Genomic DNA, 24,032 nt, shown 5'->3' on the forward strand with positions numbered 1-24,032 from the left:
TCGCCACGGTCATCTTAAGATTACAGATTTTGGATTTGCGAAAGAAGTGCCAGATATTACGTGGACGTTGTGTGGTACGCCCGATTACTTGGCCCCGGAGGTCGTCTCCTCCAAGGGATATAATAAATCCGTGGACTGGTAGGTCTTTTTCAGTTCGATCATAGCTTCCAGATTCCTTGGAACAACTCTTCTCTCTGACTCTTTTCCAGGTGGTCCCTGGGAATCCTTATTTTCGAAATGCTATGCGGCTTCACGCCTTTCTGGGACAGCGGATCGCCCGTCAAAATATACGAGAACATCCTTCGTGGAAAGGTCAAGTATCCACCATACTTGCATGAAGATGCTGTCGACCTGCTATCGCAGTTGATCACAGCCGACCTCACCAAGCGTCTGGGTAACCTACATGGCGGGCCGGACGATGTGAAGAACCACGCCTGGTTCGCGGAGGTGACTTGGGATCGCCTCGAACGCAAGGATATCGATGCACCATACATCCCGCCGATTCGGGGAGGCCAGGGTGATGCCAGCCAGTACGACAAATACCCTGAAGAGACAGAACACTATGGCGTCGATGGCGAGGACACGTGCGTTTCGTCCCATCAACGAGACTCTAGACTCGAAGCTAACCCGTTTATAGATACGGCCACCTATTCCCCGAATTCCAGTCGTGCTTGTATGATTTATGACGAGATGAATAGCCCGGGATTCACCAGGCTTGGATCCAGCCCGCGGGCGCGCTGGCTGTGATTATTTCTAGATGAGATCATGCTGGCAATGCCGCCCCAGAAAAACCGGAGTGCTTCTATTTAGGGCCAAATGTGCCTGCTTGGAAATGGATTGGATACATTTTAGCAATTGGAATTGAATTGGATTTTCTTCTATTTTTCTTCTTATTTTATTTCATTTTTTTTTTCGCCATCTCGAGTTTCCTCTTTAGTGATTGATTTGGATGTACATGAGACAAGAAACCCCTAATAACCTTCTATTCTCGGGAAGTACTAGTACTAGCATATTTCCTCACTCAAAAGACCGTAAAATCCGGCTCGATAATTTACAACTGGCTACCATACCAATTCTATTCATACACGTCCCTGCTGGTGTCATTGATCCATGCTCGGCAAGCCTTTTTCACACGGCTGTTGTTGACACCGAGAGATAATTCTGTCCCTCCATTGGTGGACTTACAAGCCCGAGCCACTGCCGGCGAGAGCGGCGTTGGTCTTTTGCTCATTGCTCATGCGCTTCACGTAGGTGCGGTGGGTGGTGTTCCACATGCTGATGTACTTGTTCATGCAGTTGGACAGGCAAGTGTTTTCCGCGGAGGAAGTGGAGGAGCCGGGGGTCTGGATGCAGGCCTCGAAGCAGTTCTCATTGATTCTCTGTCGTCATTAGGTCAGAAAAGGGAATTCAGACTTGCATGAATCATAGCTAGGGTAGGGAGATAAATCGAGTGCAAATTAGTGACGTACATCAACCAGAGCGCGGGCATTGGTGATAGCCTGCTCCTGCTGTAACTGCTGGATGATAGCAGCCTTGACCTCCGCAGAGGAAGAGGGGGTCGAAGATGAAGATCCGAAGAAGGACATTGTGGTGGGTAGATGGGTGGAAGTAGGAAAGGTTGGACAATCCAAAGAATCAAAGCTTCAAGTCCGCTGTGGCTGAGATCGGCAAAACTGCGCCACAGCGCCGTGTGGACACCTTACACTGTAGACATCTAAGGACCGATCACAATCCTATACAAGAACCTCGCCCTTTGATTCATTCCTCCGGCTTTTGCCCTTTCCGCTCGCTGTCTCTTTTTGCTGTTCTCCACCTCTCTCAGCAAGTCTGTTTTCGGGTCCTGGCGACACCGTAACTCGTCACATCCCACCTCCGGTCTCTCCTTGAGCTGTGCCCCCCCCCCCCGGTCGGGCTCTATTTACCACCATGCGTCTTCCCACCCTTTCCTCTCCCTGTGCTTGGCCGGTCTCGTCTCGGTGCCCGTCAATGCCTATGATGACCCTAATGTGAAAAGCATTCCTGTAAGTGTTTGTGGACAATTCTTATACTGCTGTCAAGGTACTAATGTTATCTCGATAGCTCCGAACACACAGCTTGACCTCGGTATGAACCTCCAGATCTGCATTTTATGCGAATAATCTTGACTAGTGCCCTCGGGTTTCCGTGTCTCATATTAGACAGCCTCGTTGACGTTTACGACAGCCATACCTTGATTCGGATTTCCAAAGCCGCTGGTTCGACTTCGGAGGAGACACAGTGGTTCGAGCGGATAAGTGAGCTTGAAATCGTCTTCCGATTCAACATGGATATACGAGCCTAACTGTTGTCTCAGGTACATTCGTCTCACAGCCGATCGCCCTTCGCAGCAAGGCTGGCTCTTTTCTCGCGTGCCTCTGACGGCGACCAACTGGCAGGTAAGTGCCGAAATATTTCGGACGAGATTCATTGAACCCTAGAAGTCACGTATAATAACATCCACTTTTCGTAGATTGAGCTGGAATTCCAAATTCACGGCAATGGCAACTTACACGGTGATGGCTTCGCTCTGTGGCTCACCAAGCAGCGAGCTACAATGGGCCCTGTCTTTGGATCTACGGACCGATTTGAGGGCCTGGGTATCTTCTTTGATACATACAAAAACAACCGCCCAGGTGTTTCATTCCCCTACGTTATGGCCATGATGGGCGATGGCCAGACCACATACGACCAGGCGCATGACGGTAAAGCCAACGAGATTGCTGGATGCTCTGTAAGTTCCCCAAAACCAACAAGATACAACGCCAAAGGAGATCATCTGGTCAGAACGATAAACTCATCCATGTGTTTTAAAAATTATAGGCGCGTGGTCTTCGCAACGCGAACATCCCTACCAAAGCCCGCCTTACCTACTTCCAGGATAAATCGCTCTCTCTCGAGCTGCAATATAAGACCGAAGATACATGGACCGAGTGCTTTACCCTGAGCTCCGAGGATGCTAATATTGCCATTCCTTCTGTTGCGTACCTGGGTCTCTCCGCGGAGACCGGTGAGCTGAGCGACAACCACGACATCATTTCACTAAAGGCCGAGAACCTCTACTCTGTCAACAACAAGAACAACGCCGGTGGTAGCCGCGGAGACAGCTCGCGTGGTCGGGGTCGCTCATCCAGGGGCCAGAAAAAGTCCGGTAGCTGGAGCTGGTTCCTGTTCAAGTGGGTGCTATTCTTCGGTGCGATTGCCGGTGGTTACTTCGGCTGGACTATCTACCGAACCAAGAATCGCTCATCGCGTTTCTGAGCTCTCCAGAGGGCATTATGAGATCACATCCTTGGTAAAGATCGAAAAAGAAATCCTCCCCTGGCATCTAGCATACTTCCATTATCTATTATCATGCGTTCTCTCTCCCTTTTTGTCCTTTCAGTATGGTTTTGCTGGTGGTTTGGGCTGTCGAACGAATTGAACTTGCATAGCCTGTTTTCCTTGTACCGTATGATCTGCTCTGATGCTGGTACTTTTCTGCTATTTTGGAATGAACCCAGTTATGATTAGCCGTTGGTCTCTAATGTATACTCCCACCTTGAGCAAATTCAAGTTGCATGCTCTTTCAGCGATCATCTTGACCTGAAGTTTAGTAGTCGTAATTAATCATTCATAAATCGGATATCCTGGGTATCATCTAAAGCCATAACGCCGATACGTGGCAGCCATGATTTTGGTGCCATAAAATAATCCTTATAACCTCAAGCCCTCTCTCACTTGGCCTTCTCACTTGGCCTTCTCACGCTCCTCGTTCCACATCCGATCCACGATCTGGAAAACCTCCGTCACACTCCGCAGGACCACCTCATCAATCCCCAGCACATGGAACCGATGCTGGATCTTATCAGGATGCCATTTAATTCGCTCCGCCTTAAGCGTCGCCAACAAATCTTCCCCCGGGGCAGCCTTCATAAACTTCTGCACAGCATCCGGCTGCACATCCCTCCTCTTCCCTGAATCCACCGGCCAAAACAGCAAGTTGCGAAGCGGCTGGCCTCCCCTCTCCCCCTTCGCCGCTGCCTCCGCTGCCCTCTCAACCTCCTTCCACCTCTTCACGTAGGTATCCCACATCTCCTCTTGTTTCTTCTTCATCCTCCTCTTCTCCCCGCGCTGCAGACTCCCGCTGAAGACCCTCTCAAACGCCTCGCGGTCAGCCTGCCCGCGCTGCCGCTTCGTCCCCCTCAGTTCCTCCTGGCGCATCCGCATCCGCTCCTGCTCTCGCGCCCGCGCAGCTCGGACCCGCTCCTGCTCCTCGAGCATGCCCTCGCGCGTGCGCTTCCACATCTCGGCGCGCACGTAGGCGGTGTACTCCTCGTCGTCCATCTGCTCCAGATGTCCGTCAGGGCCCTTGGGCACTTCAGGCACGGCATATGTGTGGATGGGTTGGCCGGAGACAGAAGCCCAGTAGTCGGCGCCTTCATCGTCGCCTAGGGCGTCGAAGAGGGATTCGCGGAAGGCGGTCTCGGGGCTTACTTCGCGGCTGTCCTGGAATTGGGGTTGAGTGTGGCTGGACCGGGAGGAGCGGTGGCGGTGCCTGGAGCGCGAGTGGTGGTGAGAGTCGTGCTTGCGTTCGGTGCTTGGGGAGCGGCGGTGGTGTTTGGAGCGTGAGCTATTCTTGAAGCGCAGTTTGCTCTTGCGGGGCTTGGTGTGGTCGTTTGGAGGGGAGAGGTAGGGTTCTCCTTGGAAGGAGAAGAGTTCCTCTCTCTGCCCTCCATTCTCCGGTGTGAGGGCCTTGTTGCCGAATGAGTTGGGAGACAGTGAGGACTTGGAGTTTTAAAAGGAACAGCTACGGTGGATTCCCGGGTCGGGTAATGTCATGAATTGGTGGCTTATCGATTAATCCGGGCTTATCGATACGCAGATAGTGCTTATCGTATTGTTTGTTCAAGCCTACGGGTGATCCACTGGCACGTGGGCGGAAGAGATCATTGACAAAATGCTCACATTGTTATCACAGACATGAAATGCTAATCCGTACTTTCCTGGATATTCCTCCCAATTTTGGATCTTGCCATGTATAAGGGACCGCGAGAGGCATGAAACAGAGACATGAAACTAGCAGGTAAATCAAATGCGATAATGAGCCATGTTTTTCTTGATCTCATCCACGATCTCAACGGCTTCGAGAGCATTGCGAGCTTCAAAGTCATATCTCTTCTGCTCTGTGGCATCATTGCCTCGCAGGACAACTACTCGGAAACTTTTGGGGTGGCGCCGGCTGACCTTACAACCCACCACGTCGTTGAAATTGATAGAGCGACTCTTGGTGTCCGAAGCAGCCTTGCCACTCTCTCCGGGTACAATATGCATGTAGTCGTTATCGAAGGTGAGGATCCTGTGGTTTGCGGCAGTAAAAGACATGGGTTGCTTGCGATAAACGTGATAGCGGCGGTAATAGCCACCAATGAGATCCTGTTTCTGAGACGAAGAAGGCAGCGCACTGTTGCCTTTTTTGCCCTTCTTTACAGGCGCCTGCTCGCCGTTGTTCACCATCAAGGGTGCATTGGGTGATGAGCTGCCAGGAGATCCACCGAGGGCGAGTGGGCCCGTTCCGAAGCGCCGACGGACAAGATCTAGCTCGACAATGTTTCCGAGTGCTTCGACTGTTCGGTCTAGCGGGGCAACTGTACTAGATCCCATCACTTTAAGAAGGTAGTTTCCCTTGTCCAAGCCCCAGCGTTTGCAGACCGTGTCTAAGATCTCCGCAATGTAACTATCGGTTGAAGTGTTGAGAGTCATAATATGAGCTGAGCCTTCAAGGTTCATGAAACGGATCTTCAGAGTCTTGCTCACACCAAGGCGAGGTGTTGCATGAGACACAGGGACAACAGGTCGGTCCGCAGGTGTTAGAGTATTGTCATTCAGCGCAGATGAGAACGGTTGGCCAAGAATTGGGTTCGGACGTGCAGTGGGAGCTTTGATAGACGGGGAAGGTTGAGCCGCCGGCAATGGGAGACTGGCAGGCTGGTCACTTTCTTCGGAGCCGAGGTTGTGGCTGTATTGCGGATGAAGACGCTCGTTCTCTTCGAATTCGGCCTCCGAGGCCTCCACCAGGGCAAACTCATCGTATGGTTTCCCACGTGAGCGCCCGCGCGCCTTTGCAGCTTGGTTGTTGTTGGATGTGAAGTCCGCCATGGGGAGTGTCCGACCCAATGCCGGGAAGTCGTAGTCAACTTCTCCATCATCGACCATACGCAACGTCCACCGGTTGACCGTCAACTTTTTTCGATCCAAGGGAGGGTCTCGGGAATCTTCTGAGTATTTCCACAGCGCAAGTCCAATCGTCTCGGTGACTGTAACTGGGGCAGGTTGTTCTGAAAGCTTAGACTCGCGCACAACGGGCAAATCCAGTGGTTCCTCTGGGTCGGATGAGAAGGGGACGTAGATCTTCAAGTACAACGGATCAGCTTGGCCGGATCCCGATAAGACCATGAACTTCTCCACTGGGTTACTTGGTGCGCGCTTGCGCGAGTTCAATTGCTTCGTTAGCAAGCTAACAGGTTGCAGGGTACTGATAGGTCGTGGAGGAGGTAGGTCCTGCAGCTCGGGCGTAGGTGTCGTCTTGGATTTATGGTGGGGCGCATTCTCTGGTCCGGTCCCAGCGGGCAGCTTATGCATCAGCATCATAGGTGAAGAAGAGTCCAAGCTGCCGTTGATACCCACTCCAGCCAGCAGGAGTGAGCCAGATCCCGCAGTAGCATCGAACTCGGAAGACAGAGCGGAGCCCACAGACTCTGCACCAGAGTCTTCGTCCTGCTCCTGCAGATCTTCAAGGGCAATGCTATCTGCGCCCCGGCTACCAGTCCGTACACGTCGATTTCGAGGACGGTCCAGGATTTGGTCCTGGTTAGTGAATTGTACTTGACCAGGCCGGGGATTCTGGGAGTCTAATTCGTTATCAGTCGATAATTCACTGCTTGTGGTCGTGTCTCGTCGTGGTCGTCGGGTTCTTCCAGAAGGAGGCGTCTCCAGCGATCCCGTGCGTTGATGAGCTGCGAGGTTCTGGGTGGACGGCGCGGTGATCATCACTTCTGGTCGTTCTTGCGGCTCTGTGGACCGCCTTGGCGATGAGTCTGCTCTATCTCGTCGAATAGGCATTTTGGAGAAATTGATACGATCGATCGGTCTACCTTGTTGTCAGAGGAATTTGCAATTTTCCGCATTCATTTGGTTTCAATTACCGACCTTGGCCCTTCTTCAATCTCGTCGTCACTCTCATCAGATAGATCGCTGCTATCGTCGTCCTCCGCGTCTGCTTGCCGTTGAGCTTCCTGGTGACGGTCACGACGAGCTTTCTTCTTCCCACTCCGCGCGAGAGCTCGTCGTGAGGTGAGGTCGAGGTTGCTTTTCCCGGTGACCATCCCACCCTCTTCATCCTCGCCATCTTCAAGGCCTAATCCCTGGAGTTCTTCCCGTGCCGCATTTGCGTCACGTACAGCTAATCGATAGTATTCGGAGGAGACTGCGGCGGTGGTGGGGATCGGCGGGGAGTAGGAACGCTTAGGGTGTGCGACATTGTTGGTACCGTTGGGCGGAACGGCAGACCAGCCTGCAGCACGGAAACCAGGAGTGTTGAGTACGGCATTGTTGACATTGATCAGGCGATCGCCAATGCCGTCTTTGATTGCGGAGAGGTAGGATGAGCGTAGCTGCCAGATGGTGAAGCTGGGATTGTTAGCATGGAAGCCCGAGAAGAGGAGTCGTGCCGCTATATTCAACTTACTCTTCATTGTGGAGGAGAGACATCTTCCTGTCTCATTCAAGAGTTGGAGCTCCTGATAAGCTGTCAACGCAGGGCGATCATCCAACGTTGGTGGCGATAAGATCGAGCGGACACGGCCAGAGGGCACGTGCTAAACCTGAAAAGACATGCGCCGAGGAGCGAAAGGTGTTAAGATCAGGGCCAGCCTGAAGGAGAAACAAGCGACACAGTACCGGGGCGCAGGGCCTTGGGGACGAAGGGCAAGTCAAGATGAACGGTGGCGGTTCTGTGCCGATCATTTCCCCGCCCAGTGTCAAGCACGCTAGGACGGGGGCCCTCGCGGGACTTAGTAGACGAGCCACGAGGCCATGCAAATTGTGTGAATACCCTCAACGGTTTCATTTGATTTGAGGCCAATCTCTTGCCTAGAATATCTGCACTTCATATTGAATGAGTATCTCCACAATTGTCGAAATCCTTGGATACTATTGACAGTACACCACGCTAGATATCCTGGCTGAACATACAATAGCGGGGCTTGAAAAGTCTTCGATCTTGACGTGTATAATTATCGCGCTCCTTCGATATTCCTGTGAATTAAGGCATCTCTCTGCTTCCTACAAGATAGCAGTTGATTTCCTAACTATCATATTTCAAGGTAGCGGCCAGTGTTTTTGCCAGTCCAAGCCCTAAATACGGGGGCCAATGGGCTCCACCAACCAGTATGAGTTTTGTACGGAAATGCTTGGCCGGAGAAAACCTTGAGAAAATGAATTGAATTCTGTCTTACGGCGTTTGTTTTCTATCGAGAACACGCCAGCATGACCTAACTTACCATAGCCGGTGCGGCCTGTTTCGTCTCTAAATTTCACGACGCGTCTGATGCTAAGAAAGTGGGTTTGATGAGATATCTCACTAGCATAGCCCTTGCTATCGGAAATCATAATCTGAGAGAAACGTGTTGCGTCTAAGGTTATTCAATAGAGTAACTTGAAGCTGTGGCTACCAGGTAGGTTTGATTCCAGGTCTTGCTGCTTATATGGACTCTTGCTTCGTAAAAAAATTGTGGACAAACAAACGCAGAATTACCAGGTGCCGACAAATAGTAGATTAGGTTAAGCTGAAAGATTTCGAGCGTGGCCTCGTCTACAGCCCAGGTCCCGCTTATCGATGGCAGATACCGTAGAACCAGCAGGCGGTCAACATTTACCGATCTATTCGTACCAGAGGATCACGCTTAAACGCCGGATATCATTGACTCTGCTCCCTGCATCTTACCGTCCTTTGTATCCCCCGTATGTCATTCGCTAATCCCAAGTGATCAAGGTCAGCATTTCCAGCATATCACTGAGGGCCTGGCGCTGAGCCGGTTCCATGGAGCGTCCACGGTATGCGGTCTCACGGCAAAGGTCTTGCCAGGAATGCTCAATCACCAAGGCTAAATGTGACCGGCAGCCGGGAGGCTGTACGAGGTGCTGGGAACGGAACATCCGTTGTGTGTACCCAAAGGCAACAATCGTCAAGAATGAAAGGACAGCACCTGCCAATAGTGGTGGAACCGAATCTCCGACCTCAGCATCGACCATGCTGAAGCCTTCAAACATGCGCACCGTGTTGCCCTCAAGACATTCATCCTCGAGCTCTCCAGTCTCCTTTCACTCTCAGCAGACTGCTTCTCTTTGCCCACCTCTACTTCTACCAAGCACTGCCAAAATGGATACAAATTTCTCGGCTCTGAAGCTGTCCTGCCCCATTAATGCGGATGATATCACCGCTCGCTGGATGAATCCTTACATTCCAGTGCCAGGCCAAGCCGTCAAGTCATATCCGCCTGCTGTCACGGCACTGATATCGCGAAACCTCGAGTCATACGCGGCCATTTCAGTCCGTGGCCGCCATTTGGTGCCATTCATTCACCCTGCGCAACTCTCTGGTCTGCACGTGCACGGCGACTCGCCCCTCGTCGTATGCTTGGGTCTGCTCCAGAGTTGGGGCGTGCCGGGTAGTGAGAATGCGCTCAGCAGGGTGATCTGGGACGAGATGCGGACTATCTGTGATAAACGCAATGAATATGAGGCGATCGATCTGCTGGGTGCGTTTCAAGCCTTCCTACTCTACATGCTTGTTCTATTCTTCCGTCTGGGCCAAACACCCGATAACCAGCTGCGCCAAGCAATGATGGATTTGCAGGCCCTCGCAACTCTGGCGGCCAAGAAGGGTCTCACGTGCATTGCAGATAACGATCATTCCTCCCCGCTGTGGGAAGAGTGGATTGTTACTGAGGCAAAGCGTCGCACCCTTTACGTCATGTACCTTTTCGACAGTGTTCTCTCTTCCCAAGAGAACTTGCCTACCTTCCTTGGTACGGAACTACAGGGTCTCCCTGCTCCAGCGGGTAAATACCTCTGGCAAGCTGGAACACGGGCCGAATGGAAGCATCTGTATAATGTTCATTTGGTGGAATGGCCGGAGCGCTTGACGATCGACGAGCTATGGCCCATTCCTGCTGATATGGATGCCGCAGAGGAGATGGAAAGGCGCAAAAGAGTCAATCATTGGCTCGAGGATGTGGATGAATACGGAGCCATGCTTTATGCAGTCACGAGCATTACCCACGGCGTCTAAGCCTACAAAGTAGAATTGACCGGCTTAAATAGAATCGACGAAGATACGAGATCAGGCAACGATGAAATCTAACGAGTCTTTGCTAATTCTAACGCCCAAAGAGCTTCGTCGAGAGAGATGGCCTTGAGATTCATTTTCGGAAGTAGCATCTCGCATATGACTTTCGAAAATCCGGCTGTCTGCCCTACAGGCAGCTCTATCACGTTATCCGTGATCACAAAAACTCGGAAGTCCAGGTCAAACAGTCGATAGACTGTACTCATGACCACCCCAGAAAGACTCAACCCAGACTAGACATGCAAGGTTAGTACCGACACCGGGCAGCTAAGAAATCACATACAATAATCACGGTATCAATCTTGTTCGCTCTCAAGATCTGCTCTAGCGAGTTTCCCATTGTCGCAGACCATCGTGTCTTGCAAACTATGACATCTTTCTTATCCACAGCAAACCGAGAATCGATCTGCACCTCTGGTGATCCCATCTCAAATGTCCCCAGGGGGGCAATGAGGTCAGAAAAGGGTTTGTGGGCCTCAAGTTCAGGTTGGCCGATGCTCAACGCGAGTGTGGAAAATATGGTCAAAGGGCGAGGATCCATTTCATGTATAGAGTTGTTCCAACGAGTCAGATTCGCAATGAAAGATTTGCCTTCTGTGGTGTCTTGGACCGCATTGATCAATATCGACATCCAATCCAAATTCAGGATGGCAAAATGCTGCCCGAAGTCGGGGGGGAGTTGGAGAAGACATATGGGATTTTTTTTGAAGCAGAATCTCCAAGCAACTTTTCCAATCCTATCTTATGGTTCTCCTTCCAGAGGACTAGGTGATGGAGCAAGGTAGGGTTGGAATGGTCCTCTTTCTGATCAGCAAAGGTTCATTTATTGAAGGATGTGAAATAGAAAAATAAATACCCACGGAACTCAAAAGGGTTGGATTCGAGTCAAGGATCTCGTTTTGTCAGGAAATAAATACTAGCAAGTTTTATTAGTACATCACCCATTGCGTATAGATCGTCCGGGGGGGGGGCATTCTAGAGGCGCTCAACTCCGCTCCACTGAACTCCGTTCCTCTCAACTCCGCTCAACTCCGGTGGCACAGATAGTTCGCCTCAACATTGCTCAGTCCCAGAAACATTTAAAACCCCGGCGCAAATGTCCTCCTTCGATGCTTTCCATTCATACACATCTTGATTGAAGGCCCCCTACCATGCGCATCAAAGACGGAGACGAAGAGCAATCAGAAACAAACGTTACAGCCGTAACGCCAGCACCGGCGCCTTCCTCTCCCGAGCCCCCATTTACGATATTCGACCGGAGGCAGCAGTGGCTGATAATCGCCATTGTCTCTACAGCTGCGACTTGTACGTTGCGCCGCCTCCCTTCAGCGAAATGCCTCCCAGCTAATGCCTCCCAGTCTCTGGATTCGCATCCAACATTTACTTTCCTGCTCTTCCGACCATTGCAGACAACTTGAACGTCTCGTTGGAATTGATCAATTTGACCGTGACTTCCTACCTTATCTTCCAAGGAATCGCACCCAGCTTCTGGGGGCCTGTATCGGACGTCAGAGGACGCCGGATTGCCTACGCTTTCACATTCGTTGTATTCCTGGGAGCCTGCATTGGGCTTGCGGAAGCCAAAAATTATGCCACTTTGATTGTTCTTCGATGCCTTCAAAGTACAGGGAGTGCGAGCACAATTGCGATTGGCTCTGGGGTAGTCGGTGACATTACAACCCGTGCAGATCGAGGAGGGTTCATGGGCATCTTCCAGGCCGGGCTCCTGGTTCCAGTCGCGGTAGGGCCCGTTATTGGAGGCGCCTTAGCAGGGACGCTCGGATGGAGATCTATCTTCTGGTTCCTGGCCATCTACAGTGGCTCCTTCCTCATCGTGCTGCTTATATTCCTGCCCGAGACTTTGAGGTCTGTGGTTGGAAACGGAAGTCGTGTGCCATCGAACTTCGTGGCGAAATTTCCCTTGAGTACGTACGCGAAGCTCACGCAGGTCGAGTGGGATCCGGAGACGTCACCGTCTGATCTTGCGCCTCGAAAGAGGATTGATGTGACTGGCCCCTTCCGCATTCTGGTCAGCAAGCAGGCCGCACCCATCGTCGTCTTTCTCGCTGTCTATTACGCTGTGTGGCAGATGAGCATTACTGCCATGTCCTCTCTGTTCAAGGACAAGTATGGGTTAAGCGAGATCCACATCGGTCTCACCTTTATTGCGAACGGAGTGGGCTCAATGGTGGGAACCCTGATTGCAGGAAGAATCATGAACCTCGATTACCGCAACATCAAGCGCAAACTCGACCTTCGGGCAGCCGCAACCCTGGAGTCCGGACAAGGGAACTCAGCTCGAACAGAGGAGACTGAATTTCCTCTGGAGAAAGCCCGCTTCCGCCTGGTTCCTATCTACTCCTGCCTTCAATGCTTATCGATTATCCTGTTCGGCTGGACCATCAACTTCACGGTTCACATCGCGGTGCCTATCATATCAACCTTTATCACCGGGTGGACCGTTATTTCGATGCAAACCATCATATCGACCTACCTTGTTGACATCTTCCCGAGCGAAGTGCCGCAGCTAGTGCCAGTGTCAACCTCGCCAGATGTTTGTTCGCTGCGGGCGGAACAAGCTTTGTGATGCCGTTGATTAACTCCGTAGGGGCTGGCGCGACCTTCACCATCTGCGCTGGAGTACAATTGCTCGCATTGATCGGTCCTCTCACGCAATGGAAATACGGTGCGACGTGGCGGAAAGAGATGGAAAATCAGAAGTCGCAAGCTGCCTCCAGCGCCTAGAGAGAACTCGGAGCTATTTCAGGTCTTCCGAGGCTTGAACCTTGGGGCTTTGTATGTAGCTCAGCCACAATTCTAGAATAGGTATCGTGTTAGACTAAGATCGTAAGCTTCCTGCAGGTCCATCCCAGATACAGTACCCCGTCTAACTATTCTTTTAAAAAAAAAAATTAATATCAATAAATAAATAAATACAAAACACAAGTAATCGCAAACATTCAAATCCAATTGATGACCTAGTGCCCGACTTTATGCTCAAACTTCTCATTAAGCTTGTTCTTTCCCTATTAAGAATAGAAACGAAGGAAGAGTTGACTACTTCGGCGGCAGTCAGTCTAGGGTTTAGATATACTTTTGAAGCATCCTTAGCCAAGTTGGGATTTCGCACAACGGGACTGAGGGGTCCCCCTATCTCTAGAAAGCTCCGGGCCTCTCTTGCACTCCGCCCATTGTTCGAAACTGGATAAAGCCGGTGCAGGGCCGGGGCCGGGGCCGGTGGGGCTCCGATTCGGCAGGCGCCGCTTCGCATTGGGGCAAAACAGGCTGCAGATTGGATGGGGACCAACTGAGAAGAGGGGAATGGGGACATTTCGACAGAATCCTCCTTGTGCCTAATGCCGATATCTCCGTCCAAATTGGTGAAAACTCTTTACTAATGCATACGCGCATACACTCTCCGTTCGGGTGCGTAGAGGCCATTAGTCTTGAATGCAATCTTGTAATTTCCTCTTAAGTATAGATTGAACTCTTGCACCGTCTTTGCCGAGCGCTTAATGACCCACTTGAAGCATGGACAAGCATTCTTCGCCCCCGCCTCACTCAGACCGTGGTGGTTCCTCTCCTGCTGAAGCAGCGCCCTCGGTCAAAGTAAATATTGCCGAGCAGCACAGCGAGCCTGGCCAGCTCGAGGCACAATCGCCTCCCGCTGAGCCAGTGAACGAGAGAACTCAATTACAAGATCAAACGAACCTTCTGCCGTTCAAGCAAGTACTGGTTGTTTTCGTCGGTTTGAGCTGTGCCCTATTTTGTAAGTTCTACGGGGGCCGTCCGAGAGATCGGGAAAACTAGTACTAACCCAGCAAATGTAGGTGCCCTACTAGATCAAACCATGTAAGAGAAGTGCGATTGGAAAGAAAAGCTATCTGCGAGGTCGAAGTGTCATGCTCACCATTGCATTCCAGTGTCTCGACCGCTCTTCCGACGCTGGGGCGTGTCTTCAACGATGCCTCTATCGAGTCATGGGTCGGAACAGCGTACCTGCTCACTTCCACGGCCTGCCAGCCTCTTTATGGGCGCCTCTCGGACATTTTTGGTCGCAAAGTCATTCTGCTGACAAGTATGAGCATCTTCCTGTTCGGCTCCATCCTATGTGCTGTCTCGACTAGCATGATCATGCTTATCGTTTTCCGTAAGTCTGCCTCGTGCGCCCTCGAGTCTGGGGAAGGGGGAAAGCTAAACCTTGAACGAACAGGCGCTATCTCAGGAATCGGAGGTGGCGGCATTCTGACAGCTGTCATGATTGCTGTCTCTGATGTTGTCTCTCTTGAAAAGCGTGGAACGTACCAAGGCGTGATTGGAGTCGTCGTAGCGATGTCAAATTCCATCGGTCCTCTGGTCGGTGGTGTTTTCACGGAGAAGGTATCCTGGAGATGGTGCTTCGTAAGTTCCCTTGCTGGCCGCCGGTTTTGACAGGCCAATTAATCAACGCCAGTATATCAATATCCCTATAACGGCTGTGTCGATTCTCGTGGTTATCTTCTTTCTTCCCCTCAAGCGCGTGAAGGGTAATCGCAAGCTAAGATTCAAGCAAATTGACTACCTTGGATGTGTGACGATGTTCATTGCATCCGTCCTTATCCTCCTGCCTATCTCTTGGTAAGCGGGACACGCTCGAGGCCCATAGTATTGAGGAATGGAGCTTACTTTACATGTAGGGGAGGTACCCAATACGCCTGGAATTCAGCGGGCGTCATCGCCCCTCTGGTGATTGGCGTCGTCTTTATAGGCGTCTTCATCGTGGTGGAACTGAAATATGCCGCTCTTCCTCTTATTCCCAGTATGTCTCAACCCCAAAAAGATAAGGGCGCGGAGCTGATCATTTTGGCTACAGTGCACATTTTCAAGAACGGCACCGTCTCCGGTGCTTTGGCAGGATCATTCTTCACAGGGTTCATGTTCTACACCAACCTATACTATGTGCGTCTTGGGAGTTAAGATTGATGGTCTAAGGAACTTGAAGTGCTGACTGATTGCAGTTTCCCCAATTCTTCCAAGTTGTCTACTCTGCATCCCCGGTGAGATCAGGCGTCCTTCTCCTCCCGCTCATTCTCGTCCAAAGTTTCGTTTCATTTGTATCTGGCTTCATCGTCTCGAAAACAGGGAACTACACGGTTTGTCTGTGGGCCGGCTTTGCCATCTGGGCTATTGCGTGCGGGCTGCTCTCCACTATATCGTCAACTACCTCTACCGCCAAGCTGGTGGGTTATCAGATCTTGAGTGCTGTCGGCTCTGGCCAGACGCTCCAGACAAACCTGATAGCGCTGCAAGCTAGCGTGGAGAGAAAAGAGATGGCCGTTGTCACTGCAACGCGGAACTTCGTCCGGGTGCTGGGTGGCACAATCGCGCTGGCTGCTTGCAGCGCCATATTGAATAATACAGCCCGGTAAGAGCTGATCCACATGGTCCTCTTCTTCTCTCCGCAACGACCCTCTAACTTGCTACACCAAGGACTCAGTTGATGGGCGTTGTGCCTGGCGATGTCTTAACATCTATCATCTCGGATCCGACCAATATTAATTCGCCATCCTTGAATTTGACTCCCGCACAAGCTTCTGCTGCCATTCAGGCATATAGTGAGTACCCCAACGGTGACGTTGATTATCCGGTGCATTCCATGCTAATTAGCCGACAGCCAATGGGATTCACAACATCTATTATTTCATGGTGGCCTGTTGTTGCAGCTCGTTTTTCATCACTGTGTTTTTCGTTCGCAGCTACAGTCTGAAGCGCGATGATGATGCACGGCTTCAAGAGGAAGGAAAGAAGTGGGCAGAGAAGCATCGTGGCATTCACGTGCTGGGTCGAAAGAAGAACGCAGAAACAGTGACTGGAGAGTCCAGATAAGAATCAAAACCTTGGCGAAACACGAGTACCGCAAGGATAGGGGCCAAGAAGAACATATAGATAGGAAGGGTATTTATAAATGCGCGAAGAAACGGGAATTGAACCCTTGGAAGGGCGAACACGACATCACGGCGACCAGGATATATAGATTCAATGGCATGACTACCACTACCACTAGGTAGAGACACGACCCAGATCTGGGAAAATCAACTTAATCAATGGCTTTCTTGTATTGGGCCTAATGCCAAATGTACGGGCAAAGAACTTGGAAGCAGGAAAATGTATCGTACAGTTATGTGGCCTCAAGCCTTGGCCTTGCCTTTACGTCCCTTCTTCGGCTTCTCCTCACTATCATCAATGAAATCATCCTCCACTGCCTTCTTTCCCTTCTTCGCAGCCTTGCCCTTCGCTGCGGGCTTCTTCTTCGGCTGGCTCACGTACTTATCCTTCTTCAAGTCAAGCTCCTCATCTTCATCGTCCTTGGCCTCCTCGACGACTTCCCCTTCATCCGATTCATCAATAGCATCTTCGATGTCCGGCTTCTCCTTCGCTCCCTTCTTTGGCGCAGTCACATTACTGGCCTTCATGAAAGGCAGTGGGTGAGAGCGCTGGTTGTACACACGTGTGAAGGTGGCTTTTGTCTGTGACTCGAGCTTCACGTTGCTCTCATCCATTGGCCCAAGTCCCAGTTCCAGCATCGCGTCGAAGTCGTCACGGGTCAGGAAGTAAGAGTCCATGAAATCAATGACGGACTCAACACTGTCCTTGCCTTCTTCCTGCAGCCGGCGGACAGACTTGTCCCAAAGCAATGGCATGTATTGCTGTCGAATCTCGTCACGGTTTCCAGAAGTGCGGAGACGCATGTGGCCTTGGATTTCCTTGACGAATCGCGAAAGTTTGGCTAAGGTTCACATTGGTTAGGCAGCTACCAAAAATATAGAAGGGACCGTCACGTACTCTGTTTACTGTTTTGACCCAGCCAAGAGGCAAACGTCGGGCGCTGGCTCATGTTCCCATACTGGAAACTGGCAGGTCGAACAAAGCTGAAACAAGCATGGGTTGGCATCAAACTCCACTGTTGCTGAGTTCCGTGGATCATGCGATCAACAAGATCGCCATCGCTGATGCTCGCGGCCGCTTGCTCTGCAAGTTCTAGCTCTTTCAGTTTCTGTTCCTTGCCCTGGAATTGTCCTGCGATAGCAGGCCGGGTCTTGAGGTAGTTTTCTTGCAGCATGAGATAGCTGAACTCATGGTCGTTGAAGTAAAGCTCAATCTTGTCATTTAATGACGATTTTGAAGTGCGACCGAACATCTGAGCACTGAGGATCTTGCTAACAATATCCCATGGCTTCAGAATGACATGCTTCTCCCAAGCCTTTGACATTTCCTTGCCCGTATCATAGTCCAGGCTCTTTTGATCTAACTTCGCGGCAGACAGCATGTTAATTACTTGCCGGATATCGGCATGCGTCCCTTCAATCAGGGCTTCAAGAGCTGGAGCTGGCATTTTGATGCCCTCGCGGAAGCAGATTGTTGAAAGTCGGCCACGGATTTGGTCGACAGTAGGACGTTTGAAGGGAAGATCATATGTAATGAAGTCGAATGGCTTCATCTTGGGCAGTCTTCGGTCGTTGCAAATTAAGATGATGGGGATGCTGGTCTTCTTTACAATTGCAGCGACTGCCCCCACACCACCACGGTCACCGGCTGACATGCCATCCACTTCATCCATGATCAAAACGACATTCTTTTTGCTTCTCTCGACCTGCTGGCCGTCCGCAGCGAAATATCCTTGCAAGGAGGTGGTATCGAGAACGCCAAGAGTACCAGATTCAACAAGCTTCTTACTTCTTGTGTCACTGGCATTGGTTTCAATGATATCAAAGCCCTCCAACTTTGCAATTAAGTGCGCTGCTGTTGTCTTCCCAATGCCGGGTGGGCCATGAATCATGACCGCCCTGAAAGTACCACTACCATCTTTGCCAGCAACCTTGAAATTGTTCTTCGCATTTTGGTGCCAATTACGCAGCCAGTTTTGGAGTTTCTCCACGAGGCCCTTGTTGCCACAGATCATGCTGGTAGCAGTCGGTGCGTATTTGGTTGTCCATAACTCGTCACTGGCAGGCTTGGGCTGTGTAGATTGGGAGGCACCCTTAGCAGGACTGGTGTGCTTTGCAGCGGCAAGCTTTGCGGCCTGCTGCTTCTTCTCCTCTGCATCGATTTGGGCTGCCTCGGCGCGCATCTTTTCCTCCTCGGCTTTCTGCTTGGCTTCATAACTTTTTGCGGCAGTTCCAGAGCCTCCATTGGCAGGCATTTGTCGGATAAGTTCAAAAAGACCATCTTCGTCAATTGTCCTGAGATTATTTTGAGCTATCGTCTTGAGCTTCGATGGTCCAGCATCGCCGCCAAGCACGACAAAGCTGGTCTTTTTGCTAGGTGCTCCTGTACACTTGCCACCATATTTTTTTCACTAATGCCTGGCCCTCTTCGCGGCCGAGAGTTTCGAGGACACCGGTAAAAACGAATGTTAAGCCAGCAAGACAATTTTCTGCGCCACGAGGGATCTCCTTATTGCCACCGGGAGGTGGGGTTCGGGATTGCTGAGCTCCAAATGTCCATTTCTTCTTTTCGCTTTCGGGGGGCGGGGATGGGGGGCTTGATGAGTGGGATACGGTCGAAAATGGCTTTGATTTCTGGGTTCTCGGGCTCCTCCTCCTTTTCTTCTTTGGGCTGGCCTTTGCCTTTTTCGCGGCGGGGGCCGCGGTAGTCTTGGTAGCCTTGGCCCGTGAAGCTGGCTTCTTTGCCTTTGAATCATCTTCGTCTTCATCCTCATCCAGCAGAGCCTCGGACTTGCGCTTGCGACCGGGCCTTGTAGTCTTAGGGATTGACTGCGGTAGGTCATCCATCACAACGTCATCGTCTTCGTCTGTGACAGTTTGCTTCTTCTGAGACCTCTTGGATGCTGCAGTGGCTGGCTTGACTTCGAGAACCTCGAAGTCATCATCATCGTCGTCACTATCGCCTGCGACGTAGTCATCCTCGCCTTTGCCAGGCTTCGCATATTCTGTAGCGTAAATATCATCTCCACCAAGGTCTTCCTCGTCAATGATCTTGGATACTTTCTTGGATGCTGCTCTTGAGGTCTTCGCGGGGATGTGGTTGTCTTGCTTTTTGAACCCTTTGCTGGTGATTCTGCAGTTTTCGAGGGCTTCGCTTGCTTTCCAGGTTTCTTACTAGAGGCAAAGTAGTCCGAGGTTGATGTGGCCTCTCCTTTTGGCTCTTCGGGCTTCCTACGCAATGAAGTCAGATGCGGGTCAAGGTTTGATAATGGGCCGTAGAGGGACGGACAATTGAGCTTTAGCTTTGGGCTTTGGGGTCGGAGCTTTAGCGGGTGCTTCCTCATCCTCGTCACTATCGTCGACCACTTTGCGGCTCCCTGGGAAACTATTAGACGGGCATGGGATTATGAAATCAAGTAGCCATACTTCTTTTCCGAGCAGCCGGTGGATCCTAAAAAATGGAGGTTAACTTTTGGCCTCAAAGACAAAGAATTGGTAGTCGCAGTGAAATTAGACTCCAATCTCAGCATGAGAATCAAGTTGCGGGTGGAAGGGCCTACCTCTTTCTTCGGAGGATTTGGTGATGAGCCAGACGGTTTGCCACCAAAGAAGTTTCGGATATCAGACGGCATTTCTGGCAGGCAAGGCTATCTCAAGCCTACAGTATTCCGAGAGAAAAAAGCAGTCCGGAATTGGAGATGGATGAACGAGCGAAGTTCATGCCAGTGCAGGCAGCCGGGCCACTTTCGTTCAGTGACGCGCGACGGGAACAAGAGACGTGACTGCCTGCTGACTCAGACACACGATTTTCACGTGACTCTAATTGATCCTCATCGAGACTAGCGCCCCTGCGGACATGGAAATGTTGGTCGGAAAGATCGCAGCAAGCAACCCGTTGCCTCTACGCACCGTCGCCGTTCACCGCAATGGGCACTCAGATCAAGATGTTTGCCGGTCCCCTATCGGCTTGCACTCGACCAACATGTATGACACCCCTGAATCTCCGATATCTCACCTTTACCACCAAACTGATTCCGATTGCAGGCTTGCCATCGAGTTCACTGGCGACCTTCTCTTTGGCACGATGCTTCTCCACCACTTCGCCTGCCTTCGATTGGCTTACTCCTAAATTTGCCGAGAAGTCGAAGTCCCCCAAGGGTCGGCCACATGTCGCAACCGGTGGATCAACCCGAGGAACAACTGTGGTGTGGGGAGATTTCGGGCTGCGCATGAAGGACCACGACCGTCGTATGCCCGCTTCGGCATTGAAGATCGCCGAGGAGACTATCAAGCGACGTTTGAGGGGAATGAACTACAAGCTCTACAAGCGAGTCAGCGCCAACATTGGTGTATACACCAAAGGCAATGAACAGCGTATGGGTAAGGGTAAGGGTAAATTCGACTACTGGACAGCCCGTTTGCCCGTCAGCCGTGTTGTGTTCGAGTTGAAGGGAGATCTGCACGAGAAGATCGCGCGAGAGGCATTCAGATTGGCTGGCCACAAGCTGCCCGGTACGTTTTCCGTCTCTGGTCACGATTTGTCTGTAATTCATTTCAGTATACGGGTGCTAATTCATATCCTAGGCCTATGGGAATTTGTCAAGAAGGACGACCCTCCTGTTGTCGGAATTACAAAGCTCGGCAATGGCGTTACTCTTGAATCTCTGAAGCGAGCACGCAGGAGCCCGCCTCTTGGAAACGACAAGCTTGAAAAACCCCCGCAGAGCACCTCTTCCGAACCATCCTCCTCTCAATAAATGATCTGCTCACTACGTACATTGACCGAGATGATCTCTTTCTTCATCGCCAAATCCCTTTGTTGAATTATGCGCCGACCCCAGAGCCGGGTCCATACCCTTGCTGTTTTCTGGTCTTCGCGGCCTCTGCATCACCCGAGGCTTCGAACTTCAGTTCCCCTGTATATTATAGTCAGCGCTGTGAAACCCTGAATGAATGGCCGATAGCCCAATGGCACAATTTTGCCTTGATACTAGGAGTTAAACCAAGGATAATTTATATGAGTTCTTCTTACCTTCACTAGGCTGCTTTGCACCCAATCCTAATTTCTGTGCCAACTCATTTTCTTCATTTTGGGCCTTCGAGTCATCTGGAGGGCTTATATCCGTATTCATAAGGCTCTCCGTATGCGTGGCATTGCCTGAGACACGGTCAATAATCTAGAGGCGCGGATAGTCAATATGAACATGAACGTACCACCAAGCTGTCCAGTTTGTTTGGCAGGAGGTATGGTGAACTCGCGAATTGATTCGTATCTTTTATGAGGTCAGCTAAAGTCACATCTGTAAGTGCGGGAGGGGGGTCTCCTACTGAGTATTCTCTCCACCAGGTTCCATATCAACAAGTTTTGGGTCAGACATCCTGTGTATGATGAGCTTGAGAATCTATTGCGGCAATGGCTCCAGGGACTAGCAAGGTGTTGATTGTAATTCGTGGACAGTTAATGTTAGAAGACTTGCATGGTGAGCTGTAGAATCTGGTTCAGTGAACCGTCTACGATGACGTAGTGCGTTTCATCGGAGGCAACGCTTTGACATTTTACTTGCTGTTCTCATTGAAAAACAATTTATGGATAAGAGCTTTTTTTTTTCTCCCACGCGTGCATCTATAGCATATAGTAGTTTGTCTTGATGAAGGTAATTTCATTTGGCTGAGTATTTAATGAGCCCAGCTTTCCCTGCCGTTCAATATGCGATACTGCCCACAATCGCAACGAGGAACGCCTAACAGACCGCAGAACCACCTGAATGCGCCGCGAAGATAAGGGTGGAATTACTAGTTGAGATGTTTCTCATTTTTCCAGAGACCACGAGCAAGGAATAAGGTTTCCGCCGAGTGTCTCCATTGTGAACCGCGATTGTTTTGATAATATACAATCGTCATTCATCGTTTGAAGCTTGTTCCTGGAAAGGATTTCAGAAATCAAAGCCCATACCCATCAAATAACTATGGTTATGTTAATACTAATCACATAAAGTAGCCATGTCGCAAGAGACCAACCTTTCAAAGATACGCATGAACTTGGCCACAAAGGCCTCGAGATGGAAGATTACTTTCTGCATGCGAGTCAGTTTGGTTCCGTTTTAGAACACAAATTGTAACGATGACTCACGCTTCCTTGCTTGATTCGGTGCTCGTAGAACGCAGACCACTTGATGACTTCCGGTTTAAGTGCGTCATCGACCTTTTCAACGAGTTTGAAAGTCAAGACCTGATATATCGGTTAATACATTGCTGTGAAGTATTCAGAAAGTGAACCTGCCTTCAGGACTGTGGTTGGAGGAATGCAGTGAGTCAAAAGATCGTATAACCGCGAACGGACTTGAAGTAACCGAGCAGGCGAGCGATCCTCCAAGATCTCATTTGCAACTACAGCAATAAGAGCCTCCCAGTCTGGGGGCGGGATTGGAGTCTTATCGGTTACTTTCTCACTAGATAACCATCCGAGTCAGAAATTAAGAGCAGAACAATCCGATCAGTGAAACTAACTTTTGCGCATAGATAGCCTCGAGCATCAGCAGCGCACGGCGCAAGTTCCGCCCACTCTCCTTGGCAATCCTCTGGTTCAGTCCCTCGGCCTCAGTCCACCCCTCTCTCTTCGCAGCCGTCCGCAGGACGGAACAGATTTCATTCTCAGTGGGAGCAGCGACTCTGACCAGCAAAGTTCGCGAACGAATGGGGGCAATAATGTTGGAGGTGCTGTTCGCCAGGAGAATTAAGCGGAGGTTGGGACTGTATTTCTCCATCGTACGACGCAAGGCTGCCTGTGCATCGCGAGTGAGGTAGTCGGCTTCGTTGATCACGACGACCTTGAATCGCTGCTTCGCGGCGAGATCGACCTGTTGTGTCTGGGCGACCTCCTTTAACAACTCCTGAACCACGACCCGGTCGTAGTTTCCGACATCTGCGGGGGTGATCTCGAGGTGGTAGACGGAGGACACAATGTTGAATTCGAGCTTGCGGTTGCTGGTGGTCTGGAAGACGCGGGCGTCGATCTTGATCTTTTCTACACCTGGGCCGTATAGTTCCTTAAGGGTTGCGATGATGCGGGTCTTCTTGCCAGCGCCTGATGGGCCGTAGACTAGTAAATGTGGGAAATCGCCGCTTTGAGCCTATGTTCGGTGTGAGCTTTTTGGTATCTGGTGTTGACGGTAAGTGTCACTAACCAGCGAGCGAAGTCGATCTGAGAGTTCCGGATGGTATGAGAGTGATTCAAGCGACCGAGGGCGCAATTTGTCGACAAGAAGAGCCATCTTAAGCTTAATGGAGTGGTTGTCTTTGGTTGGGCGTGGAGGACTGGAAAGGCGAGCGTGAAAACGCGTCCAAAACGCGCGCCCACTTAATTGATGGCCCGTGCACTCAGGAAGGCTGCTGGCACAACTTCCATAGTAGACGGGACCTGAATATTGATAACATTGGAATTGACGACACAACTGCTTATGGCTCAGTTTAGGGTTCTACTAATTATTGATATCAGAGCGCCATCACCAATTATTTAGAGGTCTAAATCCCTCGCTTGGAATTCCAATTTCATCTCGAAAGGCTTATGATACATATGGGGTGTTGATGAGTTATATGAGCTTTTTCTGTAGATTTACATGCAACCAATTTGGCCGCCAGCTTCAGCTGTTTATTGATCACCAATTGGGGCTTTCTGGCTATGCAAGTACCCCCAGGAATAGCTGGTA

At 50.8% G+C, this 24,032-nt stretch overlaps 12 protein-coding genes across 12 annotated transcripts; 5 read left to right on the top strand and 7 right to left on the bottom strand.

Moving 5' to 3' along the window:
- Positions 1-1,181: 1,181 nt before the first annotated feature.
- On the bottom strand, positions 1,182-1,586 carry tim13 (protein translocase subunit TIM13; the record flags this gene model as incomplete). Its single annotated transcript, XM_058477655.1, has 2 exons — positions 1,182-1,379; positions 1,470-1,586. 2 exons carry the CDS (start codon positions 1,584-1,586, stop codon positions 1,182-1,184), a joined length of 315 nt encoding a protein of 104 aa, XP_058328000.1.
- A 340-nt stretch (positions 1,587-1,926) lies between these two features.
- On the top strand, positions 1,927-3,276 carry N7468_008360 (legume-like lectin family protein; the record flags this gene model as incomplete). Its single annotated transcript, XM_058477656.1, has 7 exons — positions 1,927-1,976; positions 2,015-2,021; positions 2,080-2,103; positions 2,203-2,273; positions 2,333-2,414; positions 2,489-2,749; positions 2,839-3,276. 7 exons carry the CDS (start codon positions 1,927-1,929, stop codon positions 3,274-3,276), a joined length of 933 nt encoding a protein of 310 aa, XP_058328001.1.
- Positions 3,277-3,744: 468 nt separating this feature from the next.
- N7468_008361 (uncharacterized protein) lies at positions 3,745-4,947 on the bottom strand (the record flags this gene model as incomplete). Its single annotated transcript, XM_058477657.1, has 2 exons — positions 3,745-4,782; positions 4,924-4,947. 2 exons carry the CDS (start codon positions 4,945-4,947, stop codon positions 3,745-3,747), a joined length of 1,062 nt encoding a protein of 353 aa, XP_058328002.1.
- Positions 4,948-5,085: 138 nt separating this feature from the next.
- Positions 5,086-7,764, bottom strand: N7468_008362 (Sin1 family protein; the record flags this gene model as incomplete). Its single annotated transcript, XM_058477658.1, has 3 exons — positions 5,086-7,144; positions 7,204-7,683; positions 7,742-7,764. 3 exons carry the CDS (start codon positions 7,762-7,764, stop codon positions 5,086-5,088), a joined length of 2,562 nt encoding a protein of 853 aa, XP_058328003.1.
- Positions 7,765-9,094: 1,330 nt separating this feature from the next.
- N7468_008363 (Zn(II)2Cys6 transcription factor domain-containing protein) lies at positions 9,095-10,345 on the top strand (the record flags this gene model as incomplete). The annotated part of the gene is made up of 1 exon (XM_058477659.1): positions 9,095-10,345. The coding sequence occupies one exon, from the start codon at positions 9,095-9,097 to the stop codon at positions 10,343-10,345; it is 1,251 nt and encodes a 416-aa protein (XP_058328004.1).
- A 68-nt stretch (positions 10,346-10,413) lies between these two features.
- On the bottom strand, positions 10,414-10,943 carry N7468_008364 (uncharacterized protein; the record flags this gene model as incomplete). The annotated part of the gene is made up of 2 exons (XM_058477660.1): positions 10,414-10,635; positions 10,686-10,943. The coding sequence occupies 2 exons, from the start codon at positions 10,941-10,943 to the stop codon at positions 10,414-10,416; spliced, it is 480 nt and encodes a 159-aa protein (XP_058328005.1).
- Positions 10,944-11,553: 610 nt separating this feature from the next.
- Positions 11,554-13,147, top strand: N7468_008365 (putative MFS multidrug transporter; the record flags this gene model as incomplete). Its single annotated transcript, XM_058477661.1, has 3 exons — positions 11,554-11,707; positions 11,761-12,960; positions 13,011-13,147. 3 exons carry the CDS (start codon positions 11,554-11,556, stop codon positions 13,145-13,147), a joined length of 1,491 nt encoding a protein of 496 aa, XP_058328006.1.
- A 652-nt stretch (positions 13,148-13,799) lies between these two features.
- N7468_008366 (MFS transporter) lies at positions 13,800-16,267 on the top strand (the record flags this gene model as incomplete). Its single annotated transcript, XM_058477662.1, has 11 exons — positions 13,800-13,828; positions 13,933-14,171; positions 14,233-14,254; positions 14,326-14,552; positions 14,616-14,803; positions 14,856-15,019; positions 15,079-15,200; positions 15,255-15,340; positions 15,400-15,806; positions 15,872-15,996; positions 16,056-16,267. 11 exons carry the CDS (start codon positions 13,800-13,802, stop codon positions 16,265-16,267), a joined length of 1,821 nt encoding a protein of 606 aa, XP_058328007.1.
- Positions 16,268-16,569: 302 nt separating this feature from the next.
- Positions 16,570-19,958, bottom strand: N7468_008367 (replication factor C subunit 1; the record flags this gene model as incomplete). Its single annotated transcript, XM_058477663.1, has 7 exons — positions 16,570-17,168; positions 17,225-18,692; positions 18,739-19,445; positions 19,502-19,557; positions 19,616-19,703; positions 19,753-19,777; positions 19,887-19,958. 7 exons carry the CDS (start codon positions 19,956-19,958, stop codon positions 16,570-16,572), a joined length of 3,015 nt encoding a protein of 1,004 aa, XP_058328008.1.
- Positions 19,959-20,252: 294 nt separating this feature from the next.
- Positions 20,253-21,083, top strand: N7468_008368 (mitochondrial 54S ribosomal protein uL16m; the record flags this gene model as incomplete). Its single annotated transcript, XM_058477664.1, has 2 exons — positions 20,253-20,838; positions 20,911-21,083. 2 exons carry the CDS (start codon positions 20,253-20,255, stop codon positions 21,081-21,083), a joined length of 759 nt encoding a protein of 252 aa, XP_058328009.1.
- A 67-nt stretch (positions 21,084-21,150) lies between these two features.
- N7468_008369 (uncharacterized protein) lies at positions 21,151-21,704 on the bottom strand (the record flags this gene model as incomplete). The annotated part of the gene is made up of 4 exons (XM_058477665.1): positions 21,151-21,242; positions 21,359-21,484; positions 21,541-21,599; positions 21,655-21,704. 4 exons carry the CDS (start codon positions 21,702-21,704, stop codon positions 21,151-21,153), a joined length of 327 nt encoding a protein of 108 aa, XP_058328010.1.
- A 555-nt stretch (positions 21,705-22,259) lies between these two features.
- Positions 22,260-23,597, bottom strand: N7468_008370 (replication factor C subunit 5; the record flags this gene model as incomplete). Its single annotated transcript, XM_058477666.1, has 6 exons — positions 22,260-22,290; positions 22,345-22,400; positions 22,457-22,555; positions 22,607-22,775; positions 22,834-23,456; positions 23,511-23,597. The coding sequence occupies 6 exons, from the start codon at positions 23,595-23,597 to the stop codon at positions 22,260-22,262; spliced, it is 1,065 nt and encodes a 354-aa protein (XP_058328011.1).
- Positions 23,598-24,032: the final 435 nt, after the last annotated feature.

Source organism: Penicillium chermesinum (genome assembly GCF_028974085.1).
Source record: "Penicillium chermesinum strain IBT 19713 chromosome Unknown utg000006l:1.0-2335141.0:1.0-2336784.0, whole genome shotgun sequence".
NCBI lineage: Eukaryota > Fungi > Ascomycota > Eurotiomycetes > Eurotiales > Aspergillaceae > Penicillium > Penicillium chermesinum.